We start from the raw sequence: 23,394 nt of genomic DNA on the forward strand, positions 1-23,394 counted from the left end.
TGAACTCCAATGCCAGTGAATTCACCAAATGTAATTAATAACCAAAAAAAAAAAAAAGTGAAAATGCTGCACAACGTGAATCAATCACGGCTAATCAGAACATGTTTAATATGCAGTGATGTGGAGCGGTGTTTGATACTTTTTTTAAAGAATTGAATAGAATGTTCAACAGAACAGTGTTTATCTGAAATCTTTTGTACCATGACAAATGCCACTTTTAATAAATTCACAAGCCATAATTTTGTAAATGAAATTCTTATGGCAAGAATTTTCAAGCCATAATTTTCACATCAAATTTTTAATAAGCCCCTCGTTCGGTCATCTTCATTGCAAGCATCAGTGTATCCTGTGACAGATAAAGAACATAAACCTACGCAATCCTAAAGTGATCTTCCCTGCAATTGTTTGAAGGCGTCCAAGTTCTTTTGAAGTGTTCACTTATAAGTCACTTTTTTTTTTCTCAGACCCCTGAATCAAGTGACACGACAGGCCAAGTGTGAAAACAAGTGGCACAGAGAGAGTCATTACTCTCAGAGCTCTTCACTCCAGTGTGTGTGTGTGGGTGTGACTGGTTTCTCTCTGGTTTTATGTGTTTCTGCTTCAACTCTTTCCATCTCCAACTTCTCACGTATGACTGATTCCGTGTGTGTGTGTGTGTTTAGAGTGGTTAGCTGCAGGTTTAAAGTTTTATAAAGCTGTCAGTTCTCACTGATTTTCATTTCAGCGCGTGAATGAAGCTGACAGACGCTCTGAAGTGTGTGTGTGTGTGTGTGTGTGTGTATGAGAGAAGAAAAGTTCTGCTTCACTCCTGTGTGACGACTCACAACACGCACACAGTTCACAGGTGGACAACATGAGGTGCACAGCTGTAGTTCACACACCTTCAGAGTCGGTGTGTACTGATATCAGGGTCAGATCTCACTCACTAGAGAAAACACACACCTCATTCGTGTTTGTGTCTAGACTGTGGTTTTCGCTTTAAGGATAAGAGTAGTTAAAGAAGATACACAACAAACCATTATAGTATCAGACAGCTTTTGTTTTTTTATGTTATTAATTGAATTGTTATTATCAGTCAGTTAGGATAACTTGAGATAACATCAGGGTTCTAAATGTACTACACAGCTGTCCATTGATTCTGCTGTACATCTGTAATGTTTCAGTGTCACTTGAAGCATAAATTCTTCATTGGAGCTGTAATAGAAACTGTTTATCCTTTCATTGATACACTGTTATAGTTTTTGTTAATTTGAATTAGATTTTATATTTTCTGTTTTTACTTGTTAAGTTTTTAGTTTAAAGTTTGTCGTTTATTATGTTTTTTTTTTAAATAAATAAAAATAAATGTCTTTATAGTTTTTATTCGTTTTAGTTTATTTAGTACTTAGTTAAACTAAACGAATCTGCGAAAGCATCTTAACAAATTGTAAAATAGCTATGTTTTATATTAGCTATGTGCTGTGTTTATATAGGAGTCACATATTTGAGGTCTAAATAATTACATTCTCACCTAAAAACTCCTAAAACTACATTCCATGACACAACAACAGTAGTATTTGTAAAATAAATAAATAAATAAAAATAAAAAAAATGGTCGATTTGCTTGACCGACATGACAGTCAGCGCAAGTGGAGTGAGACAAATGGTGCTGATACTAGTGGAATATTGCACGGCTCTCAGCCAATCAGTTTAGAGAACCAGAAAGAACTGTTGTTTAAACGTGTATATTTAAGGATTATATAAGTATTGATTATTGATATACATTATCATAAGTTTTGGCAACATGCAGTGTGTGTAATGTATGTGTGTGTCTGTGTTTTAAAAGTATATAATTTGCGAATCCTTGGAAAGAGGATCTCACATTTTGTGTGTGTGTGTGTGTGTGTGTGTGTGTGTGTGTGTGTGTGTGTGAGCAGCTGTTGTTTTACCTCAATCTTTGATTTCCCTGTAGATCTTTAGTAATACAACATCTGTCTGTCTTTTAACCTGAGTTATACTGAGCAGATTAACCAGTCCTAAACAAGCTCTCACACACACACACACACACACACACACACACACGTACGGGACCCCAGCGAGAATTTCTGCTGATGTTTAGGAGTTATTTGACTGACAGATGCTCAGATGTGTGAATGTGTGTTTGGTTATGCGTCAATAACATGTTCATGTAATTACTGTCCTTCGAGTGCTTCTAGAGGCGTGTGTGTTTGTTTGAACATGTGTGTGTGCATGCGTGATGTTTTCTACACACCCCTGGCTTGGCCTGGTCAGAAATCATGGCAGGTTTTCTGCTCAGATGAGTTGACAGGGGCCGAAATTAAACCTACAGCTATCACACATACACACATACTAGTTCCTGTTTCTGCTCATGAAGTTATTTCAGTTATATTTATGTGTTTGGCAGACACTTTTATTCAAAGTGACTTTGCATTGAATGTGTTAAGCCCAAGATCTTGGCATTGCTAGCATCCTGCTCTGCTGTTTCAGCTATAGAAACGCACCTTTTAATTGGAATTGGATCATTATAGTTAGTCATTTGCTATCAGTTTCTAAAAAATATTGATAATAATCAGAAATGTTTCTTGAGCATCAAATCATCATGTGACACTGAAGACTGGAGTAATGATGCTGAAAATTCAGCTTTGATCACAGGAATAAATTACATTTTACTATATATTCACATAGAAAACAGCTGTTTTAAATTGTAATAATATTTCAAAAATTTCAGTATTTATATAAATCAAATAAATGCAACCATTCAAATAATTTGTTTCCTCAAAAGAAAGTAAGTCATATGGACTAAAATGACATGAGCGTGAATAAATGATGACAGAATTTAGATTTTTGGCTGAACTATCCCTTTAGTCCATTATATGATACAGCTGATGTGTGTGACGGTCAGTTTAGCTCAAGAGCGAGTAGAACTGCTCGTTCTTTCTTTCTCTTAGAATAGTGATGTTCTTATCCTTTATGGCCAGTGAAGGAGGCCAGACCCCTCGAGGATGGACAGAGAAAGACAGAATAAGAGATAATGTGCTTCTGAAGGTTATGTGAGTGTCTGTGGCGCTGGTGTGTTTAATTGGACAGTCCACTGTGAACTCCAGCACAGAAAGAGGTAAAAAAAAAACAAAGCATCACAGCTACAGACCCTCAGGAGAGCGCTGACGGCACACCGACCGTGTGTGAGTGTGTCTTGAGAAAGAACATCATCAAAAGAGACTGTGGGACTTTAGGAGAGGCATATAAATAACACGCACACACAGTGCCGTGATTATTTAAAGAGACAGTTCACCCAAAAATAAGGATTCTGTCATCATTTTGTATTTGCATTTGTTATATGGAAAAGAGCAGCGTGAACGTTCAGCTAAATATCGAATTTTTGTATTACGCTGAATTATGAAACCCATACAGGTTTAGAACGACATGAGGGTGAGTAAATGACTGAATGCTTATTTTGAGGTGAGCTGTCCCTTTAAGACAGGCATTTTTGATTATTACAGACTGAAAATCTTGAGTTCTGGTCCGCACACACACTTCCAGTCCCCTTGAAGTGACATTTGATGTGTGTGCGTGAGATAGAAGCACTGTCTGTAGGCCAGACCGTGAGCTGGTCTCTGGTGTGGATCTTGGGGTGTGTGTGTGTGTGTGTGTCTCTTGGCATCTCTGTCTGGTTTTGCAGCTCGGGTCGCACGCCTGAAGTCTCGCCCGCAGCAAAGAATGAGAGATGGAGCATCTTTACAAACTCTGTGTTTGTTCTTGTGGTGTGTTTGTGCCAATTTGTGTGAGTCCACCAGATTCATCTGCTGTTCAAAGGAACTGTGATGTGTGTTTTGGCAGGAATGTTCTGATGTAAATACAAGTTAAAGGCTGTCAGCCACATTTGTGACATAATGACGATTAGCGCGGACACACAAAAAAAATTCTTTCACCCCTCAGTTCATATATATATATATATATATATATGTGTGTGTGTGTGTACACTACCGTTAAAAAGTTCAAAATCAGATCTTTTTTAATACTAAGCAGCACAACTGTTTTCAACATGTTTCTTGAGCAGCAAATCAGCATATTAGAATGATTTCTAAAGGGTCATGTGACACTGATGACTGGAGTAATGATGCTGAAAATTCAGCTTTGATACAGTTTAAAATATATTCACATTGAAATCAGGTATTGTAAATTGTAACAATATTTCACAGTATTACTGTTTTTACAACTGATCAAATAAATGCATCCTTGGTGAGCAGTAGAGACTTTCAAAAACATTAAAAACTCTTACATGTTTTATTTGAGCTGTAAAGCTTTTCATTTTTCGTCATCTGTCGCTAGAGGGCAGTGTTTTAAGGTGTTTATCAAATATCACTCTGGTTTGTTCATTTCACACACACACAAGGTGTCGCGGATGAAGTGTAAGTTGTAGCAGCTGTTGTTTAAGAGCCGTCGGTGTGTGTAATTACATGTTGGAAACAGACACTGATCTATCAACACACTCACACTTATGTATCATGTATCTGCTAAAGTAAACCCTGTTGGATGGACCGGTGTTATTGATGTCCTTGAGTGTGTGCTTAATTGTTTATTGGAATGTGTGCTGTTTTGTGTGTTTGCACAGATGTGGATCGATGTGTTTTGTTCCTCCTGTGTGTGTGACCTTCATATTTTTGCGCACAGTCACCTCAGCATCTTATTAACTTCACAACATCCTGTGTGTGTGTGTCCGTCCTACAGGCTCCCTGGAGCTCTGAGCTGTGAAGGAGGGACAGATTGACTGAGTCATAGACTTATTACACCTGTGTGTGTGTGTGTGTGTGTGTGTGTGTGTGTGTGTGTGTAATTAGGTTGCTGTAATTGCTGTAGTAAATCTTGACGTGGGGATGGAGCATTGATTTAAAATCATTATTCTGTGTGTGTGTGTGTGTAGTGTGTTCCTAATCTATCCCCACATTCCTGAGAGTTAAAATATGATTGTGTTCAGCCACAGTGTGTGTGTGTGTGTGTGTGTGTGTGTGTGTATGTCTGTCTGATCAGTAATTCAAGTCGTACTGTGTTTGTGCGTCACTGCTGCAGACCTTCATGGCCAGAGGAGCAGAGGACGCACACACACTTTCTCTCCCGAGGTCACTTAGTGCCAATGTCACAGTCAAGAAAACACATTAAAATTTATATGCCAAAACACAACTTTATCACACTTATTCTCTGTCCTTTGACAGACTGTTGAATGTAATTACACACTTTAATTGAAATAAACGAGTCTGTGTGTGAGGTAAATTTGAAATCTCATGCTAGAAGACTTTCCACCAGTATACTCTTGTCATTTTTTAATTTTCTGTAATAAATCAGTCTAAATATTTTGAACTGAAACGCTGCAGTTCACAGTTGCTCCAGTAGATGGCAGTATGACCTCACAAATAGATTTATACACTCAAATATACACAATAAAATACACACATAATATATGTTTCGTTTATACATTGATATTATTTTAACCTGATATTGATGCTGTGAAATGTAAAACTTAAAAACCTTTAAATAATTATTTTAATACTATCTTTAGAAAAAAAAATGATATTCTCAATTTTTTCCCCCCCCGTAACTCTACAAGATAGTGGTTGTGTGTTGTATTTAATTTAATATTCTAATTTAATTATTTTAATTGGCATGCCATATTTTGTTGAAAATATATATATATATATATATATATATATATATATATAATTTTTTTTAATATCATAATAGTAAAATATGATAGTTTGATTGATGCTTCATATGTAGCACTATGTTTGAGTGTTGCCTACTTTTTATTTTGTTTATATGCTGGTAAGACAATGACATTTATATGACATTTATAAATTTTCTTCATTCATTGTAGTTTACATTTAATTTAAAAAGATGAATCTGATTTTCTTATTAGGAAATAAGCTTTATAAGATTCTGTATTCTGAATGTTTTGGACTTATTCAAGTCCCTGGATTTTCTTACAATCCTTTTTTTGTGATATTTGCATTTTATAGCTGATATTTTATGCATTATCTACTAAATATCCCATCTTAATATTTTTACACTGCAGTTGCACCGTTCATGCACCAGGGGTGCGCAAGTGAGCACACTCTAAACCCCGCCCACAGCCCGTCCCCCTGAATTTGACCCTCCTACTTCCTGTCAGTCTCCCCGCCCCCGTCACACCACACCCTGCCATCTGGCACTGAGTCACCCCTCCGCTTGCCCCCCTCTCCATTCTCTCCGCTCTCATTCCTTCCTCTCCACACAAAAACAGGATAAAGGGCCCCTTTCAGCTCCGAGGTTACCCTCGGCAACCGGAGCCCTGGAAACTCCCTGAAAACACACACACACACACACACACACACACACACACACACACACACACACACACACACACACACACACACACACACACACAATATCATGGGCATTTAAAGTTTAAAGGGATGGCGTCTCATCAGCTGCTGCTGTGTTTTACATTTAAAGCCCCAAACAACGACCACCTGCTCTGTTTCTGTCTCTCTCCAGCATCTGTCCCTCTTTCATTTCATTCTTTCTTTTTTTCTTTCTTTGTGTCAAACTCTCAGAGAGCTGCATTCCTGCAGGCAGCAGTTTTACTGAGTTTGTTTTCTATTAGATTACTGAAGTATGGAGTGTGTGTGTGTGTGTTTGCTGACAGGGTACATTCCATTTCTCTCAGGAGGAGAAACATTCTTTCCTTTAAGACATTGCGTATAAAAGTGCTTGAGTCTGTTTAAAAATGTGTAGTTTGTTTTGAAATTTGTCTTAACTGATTCTCAGAATGTTGGAATAGAACAATTTAATTTTTCAAAGGACACAGATTTCCTCACAAGTTGCTTCAGGAAAGTAAATCCACAAATGAGAGATTGTATTTATAACAAAAGCTCCAGTAAAATATAAGAAATGACTCTTAATTCCTCAATAAGTCACATTCAGTTGACATTAAGACTGCAGTGTGTCTTCACACTAGACTATTATAAATTGCAAGTTTTAGTATAAACTTTTCTTCAGATATCAAAAACAAAAACTCTTTTGAAATCTTTTGAAAAGTTTGGTGTTTTGCAATAAGTGTAGTGTAAGTTTAGGCTGCAGTGTGTCGGTGCTGTCACTAGAGGCGCTGGTGCTCCACCATAAACTTATACAGAACAAAGGAGGCTGTCAGCAATACACTTTAGACTAAAAATAATCTCTAATGAAAGAGAGAGAGAAATGAAAGAACAAAGTTTCTCTTTGTGTGATTGGATTGTATTAAGCTTGTGTTCAGTTTGCTGATGAGGTGGAGTTCACTTGCTACACTTTAACATGCTGGACGAGTCTGTCTGTGTCTCTCACTGTGACCTCCACTCGCATAAACTCTTGCCTTGTATGGGTAAAGAAGAGTGTGTGTGTGTGTGTGTGTGTGTGTGTGTGTGTGTGTGTGTGTGTGTTTAAACTGAGATCTGGAGTTCCAGAAACAGCAGACATGATGTCTGTGGCTCTTGCTCAACTAATAAACACAGAAACACAGTGATTTTAATGTAAGACAGACAAAGAGACGGACAAAAGTGGAAAGACAGCTGGACACTTACAGAAATAACCACAAACGTTCTGCTGTGTGTGTGTGTGTGTGTGTGTGTGTGTGTGTGTGTGTGTGTGTTTGTGTGTGTGTGGTTTAGGGTATTTATAGTTATTGTCCCCAGAATAGAGCTAAATGTGACCAAACCTCCCTTTAGGAACAATTCCATGTTTTGGAGATATATATATATAAATAAATGATAGGTCCGTGATATGTCCTCATTTCGAGGTGTGTGTGTGAGCTCTTTTGTATGAAGCAGCTGTGTATTGAGGCTGGATGCCATGAGAGGAAGATAAAAGCCCGAGTGGATGAATAGACCTCAGGCAATACAAAAATACAAAAGACAGCGGGACGTTTACAACACAATCCAGAAACAATAACATTAAAGAGCCTGTGTTTTCTAGTTCCTGATTGTGCAAGCACACACACACACACTTGTAAATGTAATGTTAATGCAACACAGATGTGCAGTTGTCATTGTGCAGTTTTCATTGTGACCTGCAGAGGCGCCATTGGCTCATAAATGAGTTTTGGAATCTTTGGGTTTGTGTGTGTGTGTGTGTGTGTGAGAGAGAGAGACCAGCAGCCATTTTGAATACAGATCCCATTTTATGAATCACAGGCAGTGAATTGCAGGGGATATGACTGTGTGTTCACTGGCTGAGTGCATAATCAATCTCACACACACACACACACACACACACACACACAGACCCACTGACAGACATTTCAGATCATGCTGTAGGCAGATACTGAAACGATCTCTCTATCTAGTCTTCTCTTTCTTTCTATTTATTTTTTCCTTAAAACTCAGTCCCAGATTCAAATGTTTATTTATGTAGCACATTTAAAAAAAATTAAAAAAGTAACAGAGCGGAAAGTTTTCTGTGATGGGCAGGTTTAGGGTTCGGGAATAGAATATACAGTTTGTACAGTATAAAAATCATTATGTCTATGGAATGTCCCCAAAAAACATGGAAAACCTATATGTGTGTGTGTGTGTGTGTGTATGTAATGTAATCCAAAGCTGTTTCACTCTCTTGAGCGTTTCCATATGCTGCTGTAACTAAATACACACACACACACACACACACGGATGCCAAAGACAAATGTACTGCTCGGAAATGAGGTACAGAGAGAAAAAAAAGTTTGAAAGGAGGCTGAAAATGGAGGACAGAAGAGAAAGTATTCAGAAAGACTTTAGAGAAAGAATAAAGGACAGACATGGACAGAAGAGAATAGCAGGGCAGATTGCAGATAGAGATGAAGATGTTTATCTGATCTTGATTGTGTTTCATGCACTATGAACGAAAGAGATTATCACACACACAAGCTGAGGGTCATCTGACTCTGTGTGTGTCCGTGGTCTTTCTCTGGAGACTCGTCAGTAGTGTGAACTTCAGTCTTCACGTTTCATTGAAGTTGTTGGCCGTTTGACTTTCCACCTCTGAGTTCTGACCTCTGACCTCCCCTCACAGTCTGTCTTTAGAACAGAGATGCCGACACACTGATGAGGAGTGTGTGTGTGTGTGTGTGTGTGTGTGTATACAGAGTTATTTTTCTTTTCTGGATTAGATATTTCCTTGGATTTTTGAAGCTGAGTTTTTTTTTTGTAATTTTACAACTATGAAGTACAGGACAAATGACATGTACATGATCTTTTTTTAATTCAACATCTAATTTTATATAATATTATATATTTTTTATATTATTATTATTATTATTATTATTATTTGCACTTAGCTAAAATAGACCTGTGGTATAGAGTTGTTATTGTCAACTAAAAGTATTAACTTATTTTCTGCTATTTAAATAGAGCTGGAATAAAATGAAATATAAATATTAAATTAAAAACTTACAATTAGAAATGTTGACTTGGCAACTAAGTGAAGTACTTTATTTAGTACTAAAACTAAAATTACTAAAACTAGAACTGAAATAAAAATCTAAATAAAAAAAATAGAAATATATAAAAAAAACCTACAATTATTAAATTACTAAAGTACTAATTACAAAAACAAAAAAAACAAAAAAATTGAAATGAAAACTAACTAATTTTCTGCAACTGAAATATAAATATTAAATGAACTTAAAATTAGAAATGTTGCCTTGGCAAATAACTGAAATAAGTTTACATTTAGTACTAAAACTGAATAAATAAATAAATGAATAATTACTAAAAATAAAATAAAAATTGAAAAAGATGTCATTAAAAATATTAATAAATACTATAATAGTATATAAATAAATATACTAAAATAACTGCAGTGGTGATGAATTTTTAAAAGTACAAATATTTAATAAAGTCTATTAATTATCATGACTTCATAACTGCAAAAAAATCATAAAACAGTTTGAAAATTCTTGTTTAAAGAAGTATTAGATGAAGTATAGTACATAAAACCACTGGATACTGATGTCAGTGACTGACGTGTCAAACTCCACAAAAACTCATTCAGCCTGTATGAGCACAGTAACCCTGACAGTAAAAGTGTGTGTATGTGGGAGAGAGATGAGTCCGGCCTTCAAGAAACACCATTTTCAGGTTCTTTTTGAATCCGAGGCCACTATCTCAAAGTACTTAACCTTCTCTCTCTCTTTGTGTATTTCTAGTTAAGAAAGATCAAGAAGGATCTGAAGAGAAGAAGAACGCTCAAAAGAAGAAAGTGAAGGAGCTGAAAGTGCTCGACTCCAAAACATCCCAGAATCTCTGTAAGTAACAGCCTGAGCGTGAATGTTCATTCAGATGTGAAATATCTCACTAGTTTAACACCATCATTCATAGAGTTGTTTGCTCAGAACTCTCTCTGTGTTGCAGCTATATTCTTGGGTTCAAACAGACTGCCTTATGAAGAGATGAAGAATGTCATCTTGGAGGTCAACGAGAAAGTTCTCACTGAAAACATGGTGCAGGTATGAAAGAGTGTGTGAACATCACATCAACAAACAGGAAAACAGCTCAGAACAACCTGAAATGAAAAGTTTTTATTATCATTAATCCTTTTTTTTTTATTATTTGTTCGTTTATGAGTACACAGACAAATGTGACCCTGGACCGCAAAACCATTCATAAGGGTCTATTTTTTGAATAAATAAGCTTTCCATTGATGTATGGTTTAGGATAGGACAATATTTGGCCGAGATACAACTATTTGAAAATCTGGAATCTGAGGGTGCAAAAAAAAAAATCAAAATATTGAGAAAATCGCCTTTAAAGTTGTCCAAATGAAGAACTTAGCAATGCATATTACTTACAAAAATAAATATTTTATATATTTTTGGTAGGAAATTTACAAAATGTCTTCACGGAACATGATCTTTACTTAATATCCTAATGATTTTTGGCATAAAATAAAAATTGATAATTTTGACCCATACAATGTATTATTGGCTATTGCTACAAATATACCCGTGCGACTTGTGACTGGTTTTGTGGTCCAGGGTCACAAATGAAGTCATGATCACGAGAAAACAAGCTATGTCAAGATCACAAGAAAATATGACCAGTATTTAGCTTGGATAAACATTTATTGTTGGTTTGATGTCATTTAAGACAAGACCTTCAAGTTTACAATACTGAGATCTTTAATCTTTAAAATGCTGCAGGATTCAAGTCCACGTGAAATCAAAATAGCTATTTTTTGGTCTTATTGTGAAAGAATCATCAGTGCATGTTCTTTCAAAATTAAAAACATTTGTCTTCATAATCTTGTATTAAAATGTAATGACTGCTTCTGAAGCAACATTACTTTTTGGATGACATCATTGGTCCCACTTATTTTTTATAACCAACTTCTTACAGAGTCACTCATCTAATCAATTCATGATATTAATCAAGTCCCACTTTTTTGTTGTTGTTGTTGTTGTTGTTGTTTTTTAATAATCTGCTTTGCCTTGGAAAAGCAAATCATTCATGATAAAGTTTTTTTTTATTTTTTTTTTATTTGAGTACACCAAAAAAATGAAGTCCTGATCACAAGAAAACATGTCGAGAACACAAGAAAATTACGTCAAGAAAACAAGAAAGAAAGAAACAGCCTTTTAGGGCTTCCGTAACATGTCTGCCAATCAAACTGCCAATCTTTGTGTGTAAAGTTTTATGTAGGCAAACCAAAATGGACCAAACCAGTGAAACTAGTGTCGTTTTCTAGTGGTAAACAGCTACTGTGTGTGTTTCAGAGTTTGCTGAAGCTGCTGCCGGAGCAGGAACAACTCAACACATTAACAGACCTGAAAGACGAATACGAGGAGCTGGCTGAATCTGAACAGTTCGGAGTTGTGGTGAGAAACACAAACAATACTGACTTCTCCCAAACACAGTCACACAAAGACAGACAGTGCATGTGTGTCTCCGATTCTAGATCAGTACAGTGAAGCGTCTGAAGCCCCGTCTGACCGCCATCCTCTTCAAGCTCCAGTTCGAGGAGCAGGTGAATAACGTCAAGCCGGACGTGGTGGCGGTGACGGCCGCCTGCGAGGAGCTTCGGAAGAGTGAGGGCTTCGCTAAACTGCTGGAGATCACGCTGCTGCTAGGAAACTTCATGAACGCAGGATCGCGTAACGCCAAAGCTTTCGGATTCAGCATCAGTTACCTGTGCAAGGTGATTTCCTACATCTGCTCAGCTTGACAAAAGCTGTGAACACTAGAGTAACCTTTCATTCTGCGTAGATTTTCAAACCAGCAGCTTTTCATTCTGCGTAGATAGGGCTTATCTAACATATCAGTAATACTTTACAATAAGATCCCAATAGTTAACGTTACAGTATTTATTAGGGGTTCAAGCGCGTAGCACTGAAAGCCTATTGTAATTTTTTAAATTTCCAAGGATCAGCATTTTCCCCTAAAAGTGATCGGGCAGACCAAACCGTAAGTCGTAGAGACACCAAGACTCGCCCCGATTGGCCTGACAGGAGCGCTACAGCGGTCAAAAGTACGAAATTGCTCATAACTCCTAAACTGTTATGCATAGGCTCAAGTGTCTTAAATTGTTGGAATCCTCAAGACAATTATTTATTTTTTTTTTTTTGAAAAACCTACTTTTGCGAACTAGCCTAGTCTAGTTTGCGAACTAAGGGACGCCAAAACCTTCTAAGTAGGTGGATCCACTTTTACTAAAATGTCTATAACTCGTGATCGGAATGAGATATTTTCACCAAACTCAGCACACCTATGTAAAAGCTCATTCTGCGGTCTCGTGAAAAAGGACGTGGCGTCTGGCCAAGTAGTGGCACTATAACAGGGGGAAAAAATGAAAATGGCTATAACTACTTCACCATTAGTCCGATTGACTTGAAAATTGGTGTGCAGTGTCTTCGTCCAAGGTGCCATGATGGGGACATTGACGCATCTCAAAAAACATGTCCGCCATCGGCCAATGAAATTTGAGCAGCTATCAGACAAGGTTAACGGAGGCCGATTGGAATGAAACTCGCTGGGCCTGTTTGACTCACGGCCCTAGAGGCCTGTGAGAAATTCAAAAGAAATCGGCCACCGGGGTCACCTTTGCGTTTTTCATGTGCATAAAGGATCGTGCATCGCGCGATTTTTCGCACATGCCCATGACATTCATACCACATGGTAGACCTCCTCATTCTGAGTAACTTTGCCTCTAGGACCGCTGTTGTCCATCGAATCATTTCTGTCTATGCAACTAGCACTTTCAAGCCCCAGAAAGGTAGTAAAGATATCATTACAGTAATCCATGTGATTCCAGTGGTTTAACCTCAATTTTATGAAGCATTATTCTCTATATCACTGTCACTGTTTCTGAACTCCTTGAAACGCCTCCATTGTAGTCTTGAGTTTTCTTCCGGAACGAACATGTCACAATATTCCTCATTTAAATAATTCCCGTCCAAGGCATATGCAGAATAAAGGGGCGGGGCCTGGTTGAGTTTGTTAGTACTGTGTTGAAACTGGCGGTTATGGTAAAGGGCGGGGCATTTCCCAAACATGCTGGAAGAGCTTGACCAATCACAACACACTGCTCTAGCAGACCAATCAGAGCACATTGTGCTTTTCAGAAGGAGGGGCTTCATAGAGACAGAGCATTACTGACAGACTGGGAAGAGAGGAGTTGCAACAATGGAGAATATGGGGAAAATAATGTGGTTTTTGAACATTCAAGCATGAAAACTTATTCTAGTAGAGCCCAGAATCTGTGTTGGTCCCCACAAAGTAAGTAGTAAACAAATGTGTGTATGTGTGTGTTTAGTTGAGAGACACTAAATCAGCAGATCAGAAACAGACTCTACTGCACTTCCTGGCGGAAACATGTCAGGAGCATTACCCTGAGGTCATGACCTTCCCAGAGGAACTCATCCATGTGGAGAAAGCCAGCAAAGGTCAGTCTCAGTCCCACCTTGACGTCATTGATGATGCTTTTCTTATTCTATATACACTACCATTCAAAAGTTTGGGGTCTGTATTTTTTTTTTTTTTTTTTTTTAAGAAATTAATACTTTTATTCAGCAAGGATGCATTAAATTGATCAAAGGTGACAGTAAAGACATTTATAATGTTACAAAAGCTTTCTGTTTCACAGTTTCCACAAAACTGTGGAAACATTAATAGTAATCATAAATGTTTCTTGAGCAGCAAATCAGTATATTAGAATGATTTCTGAAGGATCATGTGACACTGAAGACTGGAGTAATGATGCTGAAAATTCAGCTTTGATCACAGGAATAAATTACATTTTGCAATATATGCACATAGAAAACAGTTCTTTTAGATTGTAATAATGTTTCACAATATTACTGATTTTACTATATTTTTGTTCAAATAAATGCAGCCTTTGTGAGCAGAAGAGACTTCTTTCATAAACATGAAACACTATTATCCAAACTTTTGAACAGTAGTGTGATACGAATATCACTTTAGAACAGTAATGTTTTTTTTTTTGTTTGTTTGTTTGTTTTTAATTTTTTTTCTCTCTCTCTCTCTCTCTCTCTCTCTCTCTCTCTCTCTCTCTCAGTGTCGGCAGAGACGCTCCAGAAGAATATAGATCAAATGGGAAAGCAGATTAAAAACCTGGAGAAAGACATTGAGACGTTCCCCCCTCCGCAGAGCGACAAGGACAAATTCGTGGAGAAAATGACCATATCCTTTATTCCCCCAGCTTGTCGCATGACAGGAAGTGTCACTTTGGCTTCCACAGTCATTCCCACAAACAATAATGTTATAAAAAATACAGTGTCAATGATCCATTGTGACATCACATCCTGTTTGGGTTCTGCAAGAAGTGTGCCGTCCTGCAAGCGTCCTGTGAAGTTTGGGAGGATGTTTGTTTTAGTACTTGTTCTCTGTTGGAGGGAAAAACAACTCTTTTCATGTGTTTAATAATGATTTATAAATATAAAAGTTGTGCAGTGAATCATAATGGTGTGTTTTTCTTAACGGAGTTCTGTACAGTTTTGTATCGACGGCTCATGAGCAGTTTGAGAAGATCCAGCTGATGCACGAGAACATGGAGAAGCAGTATGAGGATTTGGGCAAGTACTTTGTGTTCGACCCCAAGAAGATGAGCCCAGAAGAGTTATTTGGTGACCTCAACAACTTCAGGAACATGTTTCAGGTGAGATTACAACCAACAGAAAATTGACCAGTATTTACCTTGGATAAATATGGAAGCTTGTTTCCGCCACAGAATAAAAAATAAAAAAGGTAATTGTGACAGTTTTTTCTCTCAGTTGTGAGTTTATATTTCACAATTCGAACTTACCTTATGTAGCAACGCGGAATTGAGCTATTTACTGTGACCTGTGCGCTGTGTGTGTGTGTGTGTGTGTGTGAGTGTGTGTGTAGCAGATGTTTCAGTCATCAGTCTGTGTTTAGTATATTAAAACAGACTTTTGTCTAGACGTACTGGTATTCTCTCTGTCATAAAGGGACCAGAGACTCCATGTCAAAAACACACACACTTCATCATCTTATCTGTGCTGATTTCATCTGTTCATCATAACACTTTATAACTTTATATTTTTCCTTAGCTGAACAAACAGAAGAAGATCTGAATCAGAGATCTTGAGTTCACAACTTCACCTCACTGCATGCATGTGCTTTTTACAGCAAGCGGTGAAAGAGAACCAAAAACGGAAAGAAGCGGAGGAGAAGATTCGTCGAGCCAAACTGGCACGAGAGAAAGCGGAAAAAGAGAAAGAGGAGAAACAGAAGAGAATGAACGCTGGACAGATACTCAACATCAATGATGGTAAAGATTCACATTGTGTGTGTGTATGTGTATGTAGGGGAAAAATAACAACATATGCGGTTCACATTTCTCACAACTTCATGTTTTCTAATTTCTTCTTTCTTTCTTTTGATTTTGGGGTGAAATGTGACCTGTATATGTTCTTATGAGATTCAGAACAGTATGAAAATCTGAGATTATGTGACTCTCTCCTGAGACTGAGATTTCTCTCTCTGACCTACTTTTCTCGTCTGGCTGTAGTTTGAAACTTTTGGGGCTCCAAATTTCCACTCTCATTATTTCTGCAGACCTGTGTGTGTGTGTGTGTGTGTGTGTGTGTGTGTGTGCGCGCGCGTGCGTGTGCGTGTGCGCGTGTGTTTGAAGGGAGGTTGATAGAAAAAACGGATGGTAATAAGGTCTCATTTGTTAACATTAGTTTATTTATTAGCTAACGTGAATTAAATTGGATGAATATATTTACACTTTTTATTAATCTTTGTTAATGTTAGTTATTAAAAATTATTTTTCCGTTGTTCTTGTTAGTTCATTAACTAATCTTAACAAATAACTTTTGATTTTAAGTTTTTATAAATGTTGAATGTTAAAAATTAAGATTAATAAATGCTGTAGAAGTATTGTTTATTGTTAGTTCATGTTTACCAAAATTGTGTTTTTTAGTTATTACCTATTTTTATTAAATATATAACTTATAATGTATTCATAAAATATATTTTTTTTAATTATATTTATTAGTTTTTTGTTTAATGTTTTTGTTTAGCTTTAATTTATTTTGTTTCAGTTTAGTTTTAGTAACTTTAGTACTTAAAAAAAATGAAAATGAGAAATGTTGCCTTGGCAACTCACTCAAATAAAATAAGTTTTTAATCTAGTATTTATTTATGTATTTTTTATTTCAGCTTTATTGCAATTAATGAAAATGTTTAATAGTTTTAGTTTTAAGTAAACAGCACTGAGCATGTAGATGAGGAAAACTGTTTAGTAAAAAAAAATCAATCAAATTAACTATGATCAACATGTTATACATGCAGTGGCACATACTTAAAAATAATTTAATTAGACAATAAAAGCAAGTGTCATTTATTATATATTCAAATGAGGTTTGATTTGCATACAGGTGGAAGATTTAAATGTCAGTTGAGGAACATGCATATCACACACACACACACACACACACACACACTCTAGAAGTCTACAGAGATCTTCATGTATCTTATCTATATGTTCTCTCTCTCTCTCTCTCTCTCTCTCTCTCTCTCTCACACACGCACACACACACACACACACACACACACGGTTCATTGAACTCTCAGTGTTGAATATTTGAAATGTTTGGCCTTGACATTCCCACATTCTCAAACACACTCATGTTATCTTTAGTTTAGCAGTTAAACCCTGAGAATTAGACAAATAAAAAGTGTTTCCCACATTACAGTTACAGCAGCAGCAGCAGCTCCTGTGGTTGGTCAGTAGGTGTCAGTGTTGTGTGATAGATTCTCTGTGGGTGCAGACAGATGTCAGACAGATGTCTCAGTGTGATTGGTCAGTACTGTGATGATGCTCATGTCACATAAGAGTGAGTTTAATGGCTGATGATGGTCTAATGCAGCTGAAACGGAAGATAGTCATACAGATTCATCCAGAATGTGTCATGAGGGGCATTAAAGTGCTTCACTAACAAACAGGGTTGATATGGTAAAGAGTTTCTACCAAAATACCACAGTTACTGGGTAGTTGACAAATGACATGGAATTGAACTGTTTCAATATCAAGGTTTTAGTGTGTTTATTGATGCTGTATTTGGTCACCACTTTTTCATCACACTAGTTTGTTTAAACGGTCCTGCAGTGTAAAACATTTTAATCTACAAATATTCCATGTAAATCTAACACATTTATGTATGTATATAAATTTAATTTAATTCATATTATAGTAAACTTAAGGAATGATACTCAGAATAGTCACACTATTGGAGAAGGATAAATCATAAGATCATAAATATGAACATATATTTTCAAATATTAAATAAAATGTATTTTAAATATGTTTAAGAAATGGTAATTTATAAACCATTAATGATATTTATAGTTTGAACACTATATATTTTACTTTGAACACTAAGTATCAGCTTTTAATTTTTGGTTTAGCAATGATATAATATGTATTAATATAATATAAATATTTAATGTGTAATATGCAGCAGGGGGAAATCTCAGCAAATCAGATGTGCTGTTCCTATAACACACCTCACGGTGGTGTGTGTGCACTGCAAACAGCTCTCTCTCTCTCTCTCTCTCTCTCTCTCTCTCTCTCTCTCTCTCTCTCTCTCTCTCTCTCTCTCTCTCTCTCTCTCTGTGTGTGTGTGAGATCTAGGTTGTCAGGTCAGATGCAAAACCATCTGGCTGCAGATTTTCTGGGGATTACAGTGAGACTGAGTGTGTGTGTGTCTGTTTGGGCTGCAGAGTGTTTTTATTAGACAAGGTTTTTTTTGTGTGTGTGTGTCTGTCTGTCTGTCTGTCTGTCTGTCTGTCTGTTTGGGCTGCAGAGTGTTTTTGTTAGCCGTGTGTGTGTGTGCGCGCATGTTTATGAAGGATGGTGTGTGTGTGTCCATGTATGTTTATGGGGGAGGTGTGTGTGTCTGTGTATGCATGCATGCATGCATGTGAAGGGGTGTGTGTGTGTGTGTTTATGGGGGGCAGGGAAATAAGATCCATAAATCTTTAACCCCATGTTGTCCAGAGAGGACATGATTGAAACCATCTGTCTATATACACACACAAAACAGCCCTAAACCCATTCACCACATGAAAAACACACTTTCAACAAACTATTTTAAACAGACAAAATGTTTTCAGAGCACACAGTCCTTCCCATCATGTGTGTTTATGTGTATTTGTGGTTGTTATGTAGGTCAACAGTGTGCATCAGTGTGTGTAAGGTAGGGGGCACTGTCTGCTGTAACTTGTGTCTCTGAGGATGTTTACGTTCCCATGATCCTTTGCTCCTCTCTCAACTGATGTCACTGTGGCTGAGACTGTTGCTCTCTGTTTCTATGATTCTACATGTGTTTCAGCAGTGATACTTCATATGAGTGGTGTGTGTGTGTGTGTGTGTTTCAGATAGTGATGATGAGACTATTATTGATGTATAATATTAATAGTGTTTTTGTGTGTGTGTGTTTCAGATGGAGATGAGACTGGTATCATGGATGGTCTGTTGGAGGCGCTGCAATCTGGAGCTGCTTTCAAGAGGAAGAGAGGACCACGACAAGCAGGTAACATGCATCTAGTTAATTTGTCAGATGTGCAGTTATTGCTGGTATTGAGGGAACACAAAATGCAGAAAATTGCAATAAGAAAAGCTGCAATCATGAGAAACTTACACAGTACTAGATAAAAGAACAACAACATTGAAACTGGACACACACGGCAAGTTTGTGGGTTTGATTTGCAGGGAAAGCTTGATGAAATGTAGCATTTCACTGCAGTGTAAGTTGCTTTGGATAAAAGTGTCTGCCTAATGCATAAATGCAAATGTACAGTAAGGTTCAAAAGTTTGGGGTCATGTTTTTTTTTTTTTTTGTAAACAAGTTAATGCTTTTATTCAGCAATGTATGCATTAATCAATCCTAACAGAGATATTTTGTGACATTATAAATGCCTTTAATATTACTATTTTAAATAAATTCTGTTTCTATTGACACTGAAGACTAGAGTAATGATGCTGAAAATTCAGCTTTGATCACAGGAATAAATTATATTTTAAAATGCATTCGAATAGAAAACAGTTCTTTTAAAATTTAATATTTCACAATATTACTGTTTTTACTGTATTTTGGGATAAATAAATGCAGTCTTGGTGAGCAGAAGAGACTTCTTCTAAAAACATAAAAAATTGTACAGACCCCAGACTTTTGAACAGTAGTGTCTTTTTGAAGGAAAACATGAATTCAGTGTGTTTCAATAGAGATGTAGTTCAGAATTAGTTGTACACACAAAAATAAACCGTGTGTGTTTTATTTTCCCTCTTTTCACTGTATTATAGACTTACAAACAGTGTGGAGCAGCACTTTCTGTGTGTGTGTGTGTGTGTGTGTGTGTAACTGGATCTGTCGTTGAATGAATCCAGATGTGCTGCAATGTGGCAATAATGACCATGCACACACACACACACACACACACACACACACACACACACACACACACACTCACTCTCTCTCTCTCTCTCTCTCTCTCTCTCTCTCTCTCTCTCTCTCTCTCTCCGCCTCCACATCCCGCGCTTTTTATCTTTTGAATTTAGTTCCATGACATTTCTGTTTTCCCTGTTTTCACCCCTTTATTCCTCTCTTCTCTCAGACCGTCTTTAACTTCTTATATTCCCTCTCTTTCTCTCTCATGTTTATTTCTGTGTATCTCTGTACAGTCTTTACTCTGTTTACTTTGCTGCTTCAGACCGTATATTTTCCTTGGAGTCGAATCAAAATGTGTGTGTGTGTGTGTGTGTGTGTGTGGCATGAGTCATCAGTGGTGTGTTTTGTATTTTTAGCTTTTCTGAAGCAGCCTGCACACGAGCTCTGTTCCAAAACCTAGTAAGCTCCCTACCTAGACAGCATGTTAAGACATCATAGGTGTATTCTCAATGCATTAAAGGTTGTTAAATGATGCCTTTTAAAATGCTTACAATTAGTGAGCTATAGCCTTTGTAGACATTCCAAATCAGTTAGAATGCTGCCTTTGAAGGGAGCTGCCTATGTAGACAGCACAAACGTAGCTCCACATGGCACATGTGACTCAACCCCTCAACATGCCACACACACACATACCAACACACACCCATTCTGACCACTTGTTCGTTCTGCATATGGATGCGTTCACTCAAACACACACACAGTGTAGATGCCTTTAGACAGACCGCAGGCATGCAGTGTGGAGACAGGAGACGCCCTGTAACCTCTGACCTCTGACCCTCTGCATTATGAGTCATCAGCCAATCAGAGAGATGCTGAGCGATGGATGGCAGCTGCTGCTCTACACACATGCTTACAAACACACAAAATACATTTAAGTTGAAAATGCATGTGTAAATCTATAAATGACACAAATCTGTTTAGTATATTAGAAGAAAATAATCAAAAAGTAAAGATAATAATAAATAGATTTTAACAGTATAACAAAAAATGCATATGAATATGAGTCATCACTCTATATCTGCCCATAATATGTCTTAAGATGATATTTAAATGCTTAGTTTTATGATCAAAGCTCTGTATTTTTAAAACATATAAAGCAATACAATGGTGATTGAGAGATCAACAGATAAATCTTCCTCAAAAAAGCCTGATGATCATGTCTGATATTCACATTTGAACATGATTTTTCTAAAAAATGATGTATGGATAATCAAGTAAACCTAAAGTTGATTCAGTCCAGTAAATGTTTATCTAGAAATATTTATACTAAAAGGCCTTTTACATGTTAAATAAGTATAAACTTCAATCAGACGACAGAAGGACTGCAGTAGATTGTGTGCAAGAGGTTTTTCAGTTTTGGTCATGATCATAGTTTAGAGCCCTTAGACATTTATCATATCAAAAATGATACAGCAGGCTCTATAGGGTAAACTTGTTTTCCTCAATTTTTCCACATCTGAAATAGTCAAAACCGCCACAAACTCCTCGGTTGAGAATAATGGACCTAATTCAGGATAGACACCATATTTAAGTTGAAGTGAAGGAAAACAAGACTGACAGATGTTTCCAGAAACTTTCAGTGGTCAAAAAATGTCAGAAAACAAGGTTGTATATTTTTGTCCCTCATAGCAAGATTTTAATTGAATCAAATTAAATTAAGTTCCATATTAGGCCAAAGAAAATCCATGGGTGCTTTTTGACCCTTTTTAGGTGTTTATGATTTGCATGCACTAATCCTAATCTCGCATTCTATTTGGGACAGATAGTATGCAAAGTGGGATATAGCCTGTGGGTGTGTCTGTTTTTAGACTCTTCATTAATATACACACATCTGCCATGTCATGACCCCACACACACTCCTGACTCCTCGACGAAAGACACACACTTCAACATAAAAGACACACACAGACTTATACAAAGAGCCAGAGACACACCCTGTGCCCATCACACAATATCACTTTATAGAGACCAAACTCACAAACACCCACAGAGAAACACACTTTGTGCCAGATGTCCACAAAACACACACACACACACACACACACACACACACTCTCACACTCCTTTGTCCAGCTCACAAACACTGAGACAGACACACCCTCTCCAACCATCATACAAAAAGAGCAACACACACACACTCCTGTTGTCGGCAGAACAATACCACACACTTAATCATGTTAGATGTACAACATTCACAATGCAAAAAAAAAAAAAAAAAATCTTACTCAGTATTTTTGTCTTGTTTTCCAGTACAAATATATAAACATTCTTAAATCTAGATACATTTACTTGAGAAGGAAAATTACTTAAAATTTTAAGTCTTGTTTTCTAAAAAAAAATTGATCAAAATTAAGTGCTTAAAACAAGAAAAAATGGAGTAAGAAACGGTCTCTTTTTCCCTTTGAATTAGGTTTATTTTTCTGACCCCATTGGCAGATACTTTTTCTTGTTTTAAACATAATCTCACATCATTTTGATTAATTTTTCAGAAAACAAAACAACAATATGGAAAAAGAAAGTCATTTTTTGCAGTGCCTCCTGCTTCACAGGGAGCTCAACACTTCCAAACACTGCAAAATCTGTCCTATTTTTAGCTTCATTACTTTGATGATAATTATCTCTGCTCTCTTTTTACACCCAGACAGTCCGAATCACTCTCTCACACACACACACACACACACACACACAAGCAGCAGTAAAAAGTATTGTATGTCTACATACAAGTTTAGGATGCAAAAAAGATGAAACAGGCGAATGACAGGAGAGTGTGGAGGCGGCAGAGACAGTTCAGATGTGAATCAGTCATTATGTGGGCCATTTATATAATGTTTACTTGTCTCTTACTCGTTCTCCTCTAATTAAAGAAGTTAATTAAACCTCACATCTGCTCATGTGACATCTCCATGAAGACACGTCATCTTCAGATGTTGTTGTATGCGATACAGAAGAGTGATGATCCACAGGTCAAAGTCATCAGAGTCTTTCTTTTCTTTCTTTTCTTGTCCTAACCAGGTGATAAAGCAAGATAAATATATGTGTGGTGTGTGTGTGTGTGTGTGTGTGTATATAGATATAGATATATATATAGATATAGATATAGATATATATATATATATATATATATATATATATATAATACTGAGGAAGAAAATCACATTTTGCAGTGAACTGTGACAATTAACTAACATTTTGTGAGTTGCTTTTATTATATTTCTCTTTCATTGATCTGTAGCCCCACCCACAGTAAAATGTCATTGGTCCAAAATCCACATGATTGTATATTATAGGTGAAGTATGTAGTTTCTGCGACCCTAGTGGCACCTAGCGGAATTGCCAAAATAAATCATATTTTGCAAATGCCCCTTTTGCATGTCATGCTTCCCCAACATCACAAACGCAGCTCTTACAGCTGCTTGTGA

At 36.8% G+C, this 23,394-nt stretch overlaps 1 protein-coding gene across 2 annotated transcripts in view; it reads left to right on the plus strand.

The window, feature by feature from the left end:
* Positions 1 to 23,394, plus strand: part of LOC127525679 (protein diaphanous homolog 1) — a 98,425-nt gene that overhangs the window by 71,039 nt on the left and 3,992 nt on the right. For both annotated transcript variants that reach the window (XM_051918387.1, XM_051918386.1), the window contains 9 exons: positions 10,190 to 10,288; positions 10,395 to 10,489; positions 11,756 to 11,857; positions 11,938 to 12,177; positions 13,792 to 13,921; positions 14,554 to 14,677; positions 14,988 to 15,153; positions 15,648 to 15,789; positions 18,971 to 19,060. In XM_051918387.1, the coding sequence (XP_051774347.1) occupies positions 10,190 to 10,288; positions 10,395 to 10,489; positions 11,756 to 11,857; positions 11,938 to 12,177; positions 13,792 to 13,921; positions 14,554 to 14,677; positions 14,988 to 15,153; positions 15,648 to 15,789; positions 18,971 to 19,060 (1,188 nt within the window). The remainder of the gene's footprint in view (positions 1 to 10,189; positions 10,289 to 10,394; positions 10,490 to 11,755; positions 11,858 to 11,937; positions 12,178 to 13,791; positions 13,922 to 14,553; positions 14,678 to 14,987; positions 15,154 to 15,647; positions 15,790 to 18,970; positions 19,061 to 23,394) is intronic.

Source organism: Ctenopharyngodon idella, chromosome 14 (assembly GCF_019924925.1).
Source record: "Ctenopharyngodon idella isolate HZGC_01 chromosome 14, HZGC01, whole genome shotgun sequence".
Taxonomy (NCBI): Eukaryota; Metazoa; Chordata; class Actinopteri; order Cypriniformes; family Xenocyprididae; genus Ctenopharyngodon; species Ctenopharyngodon idella.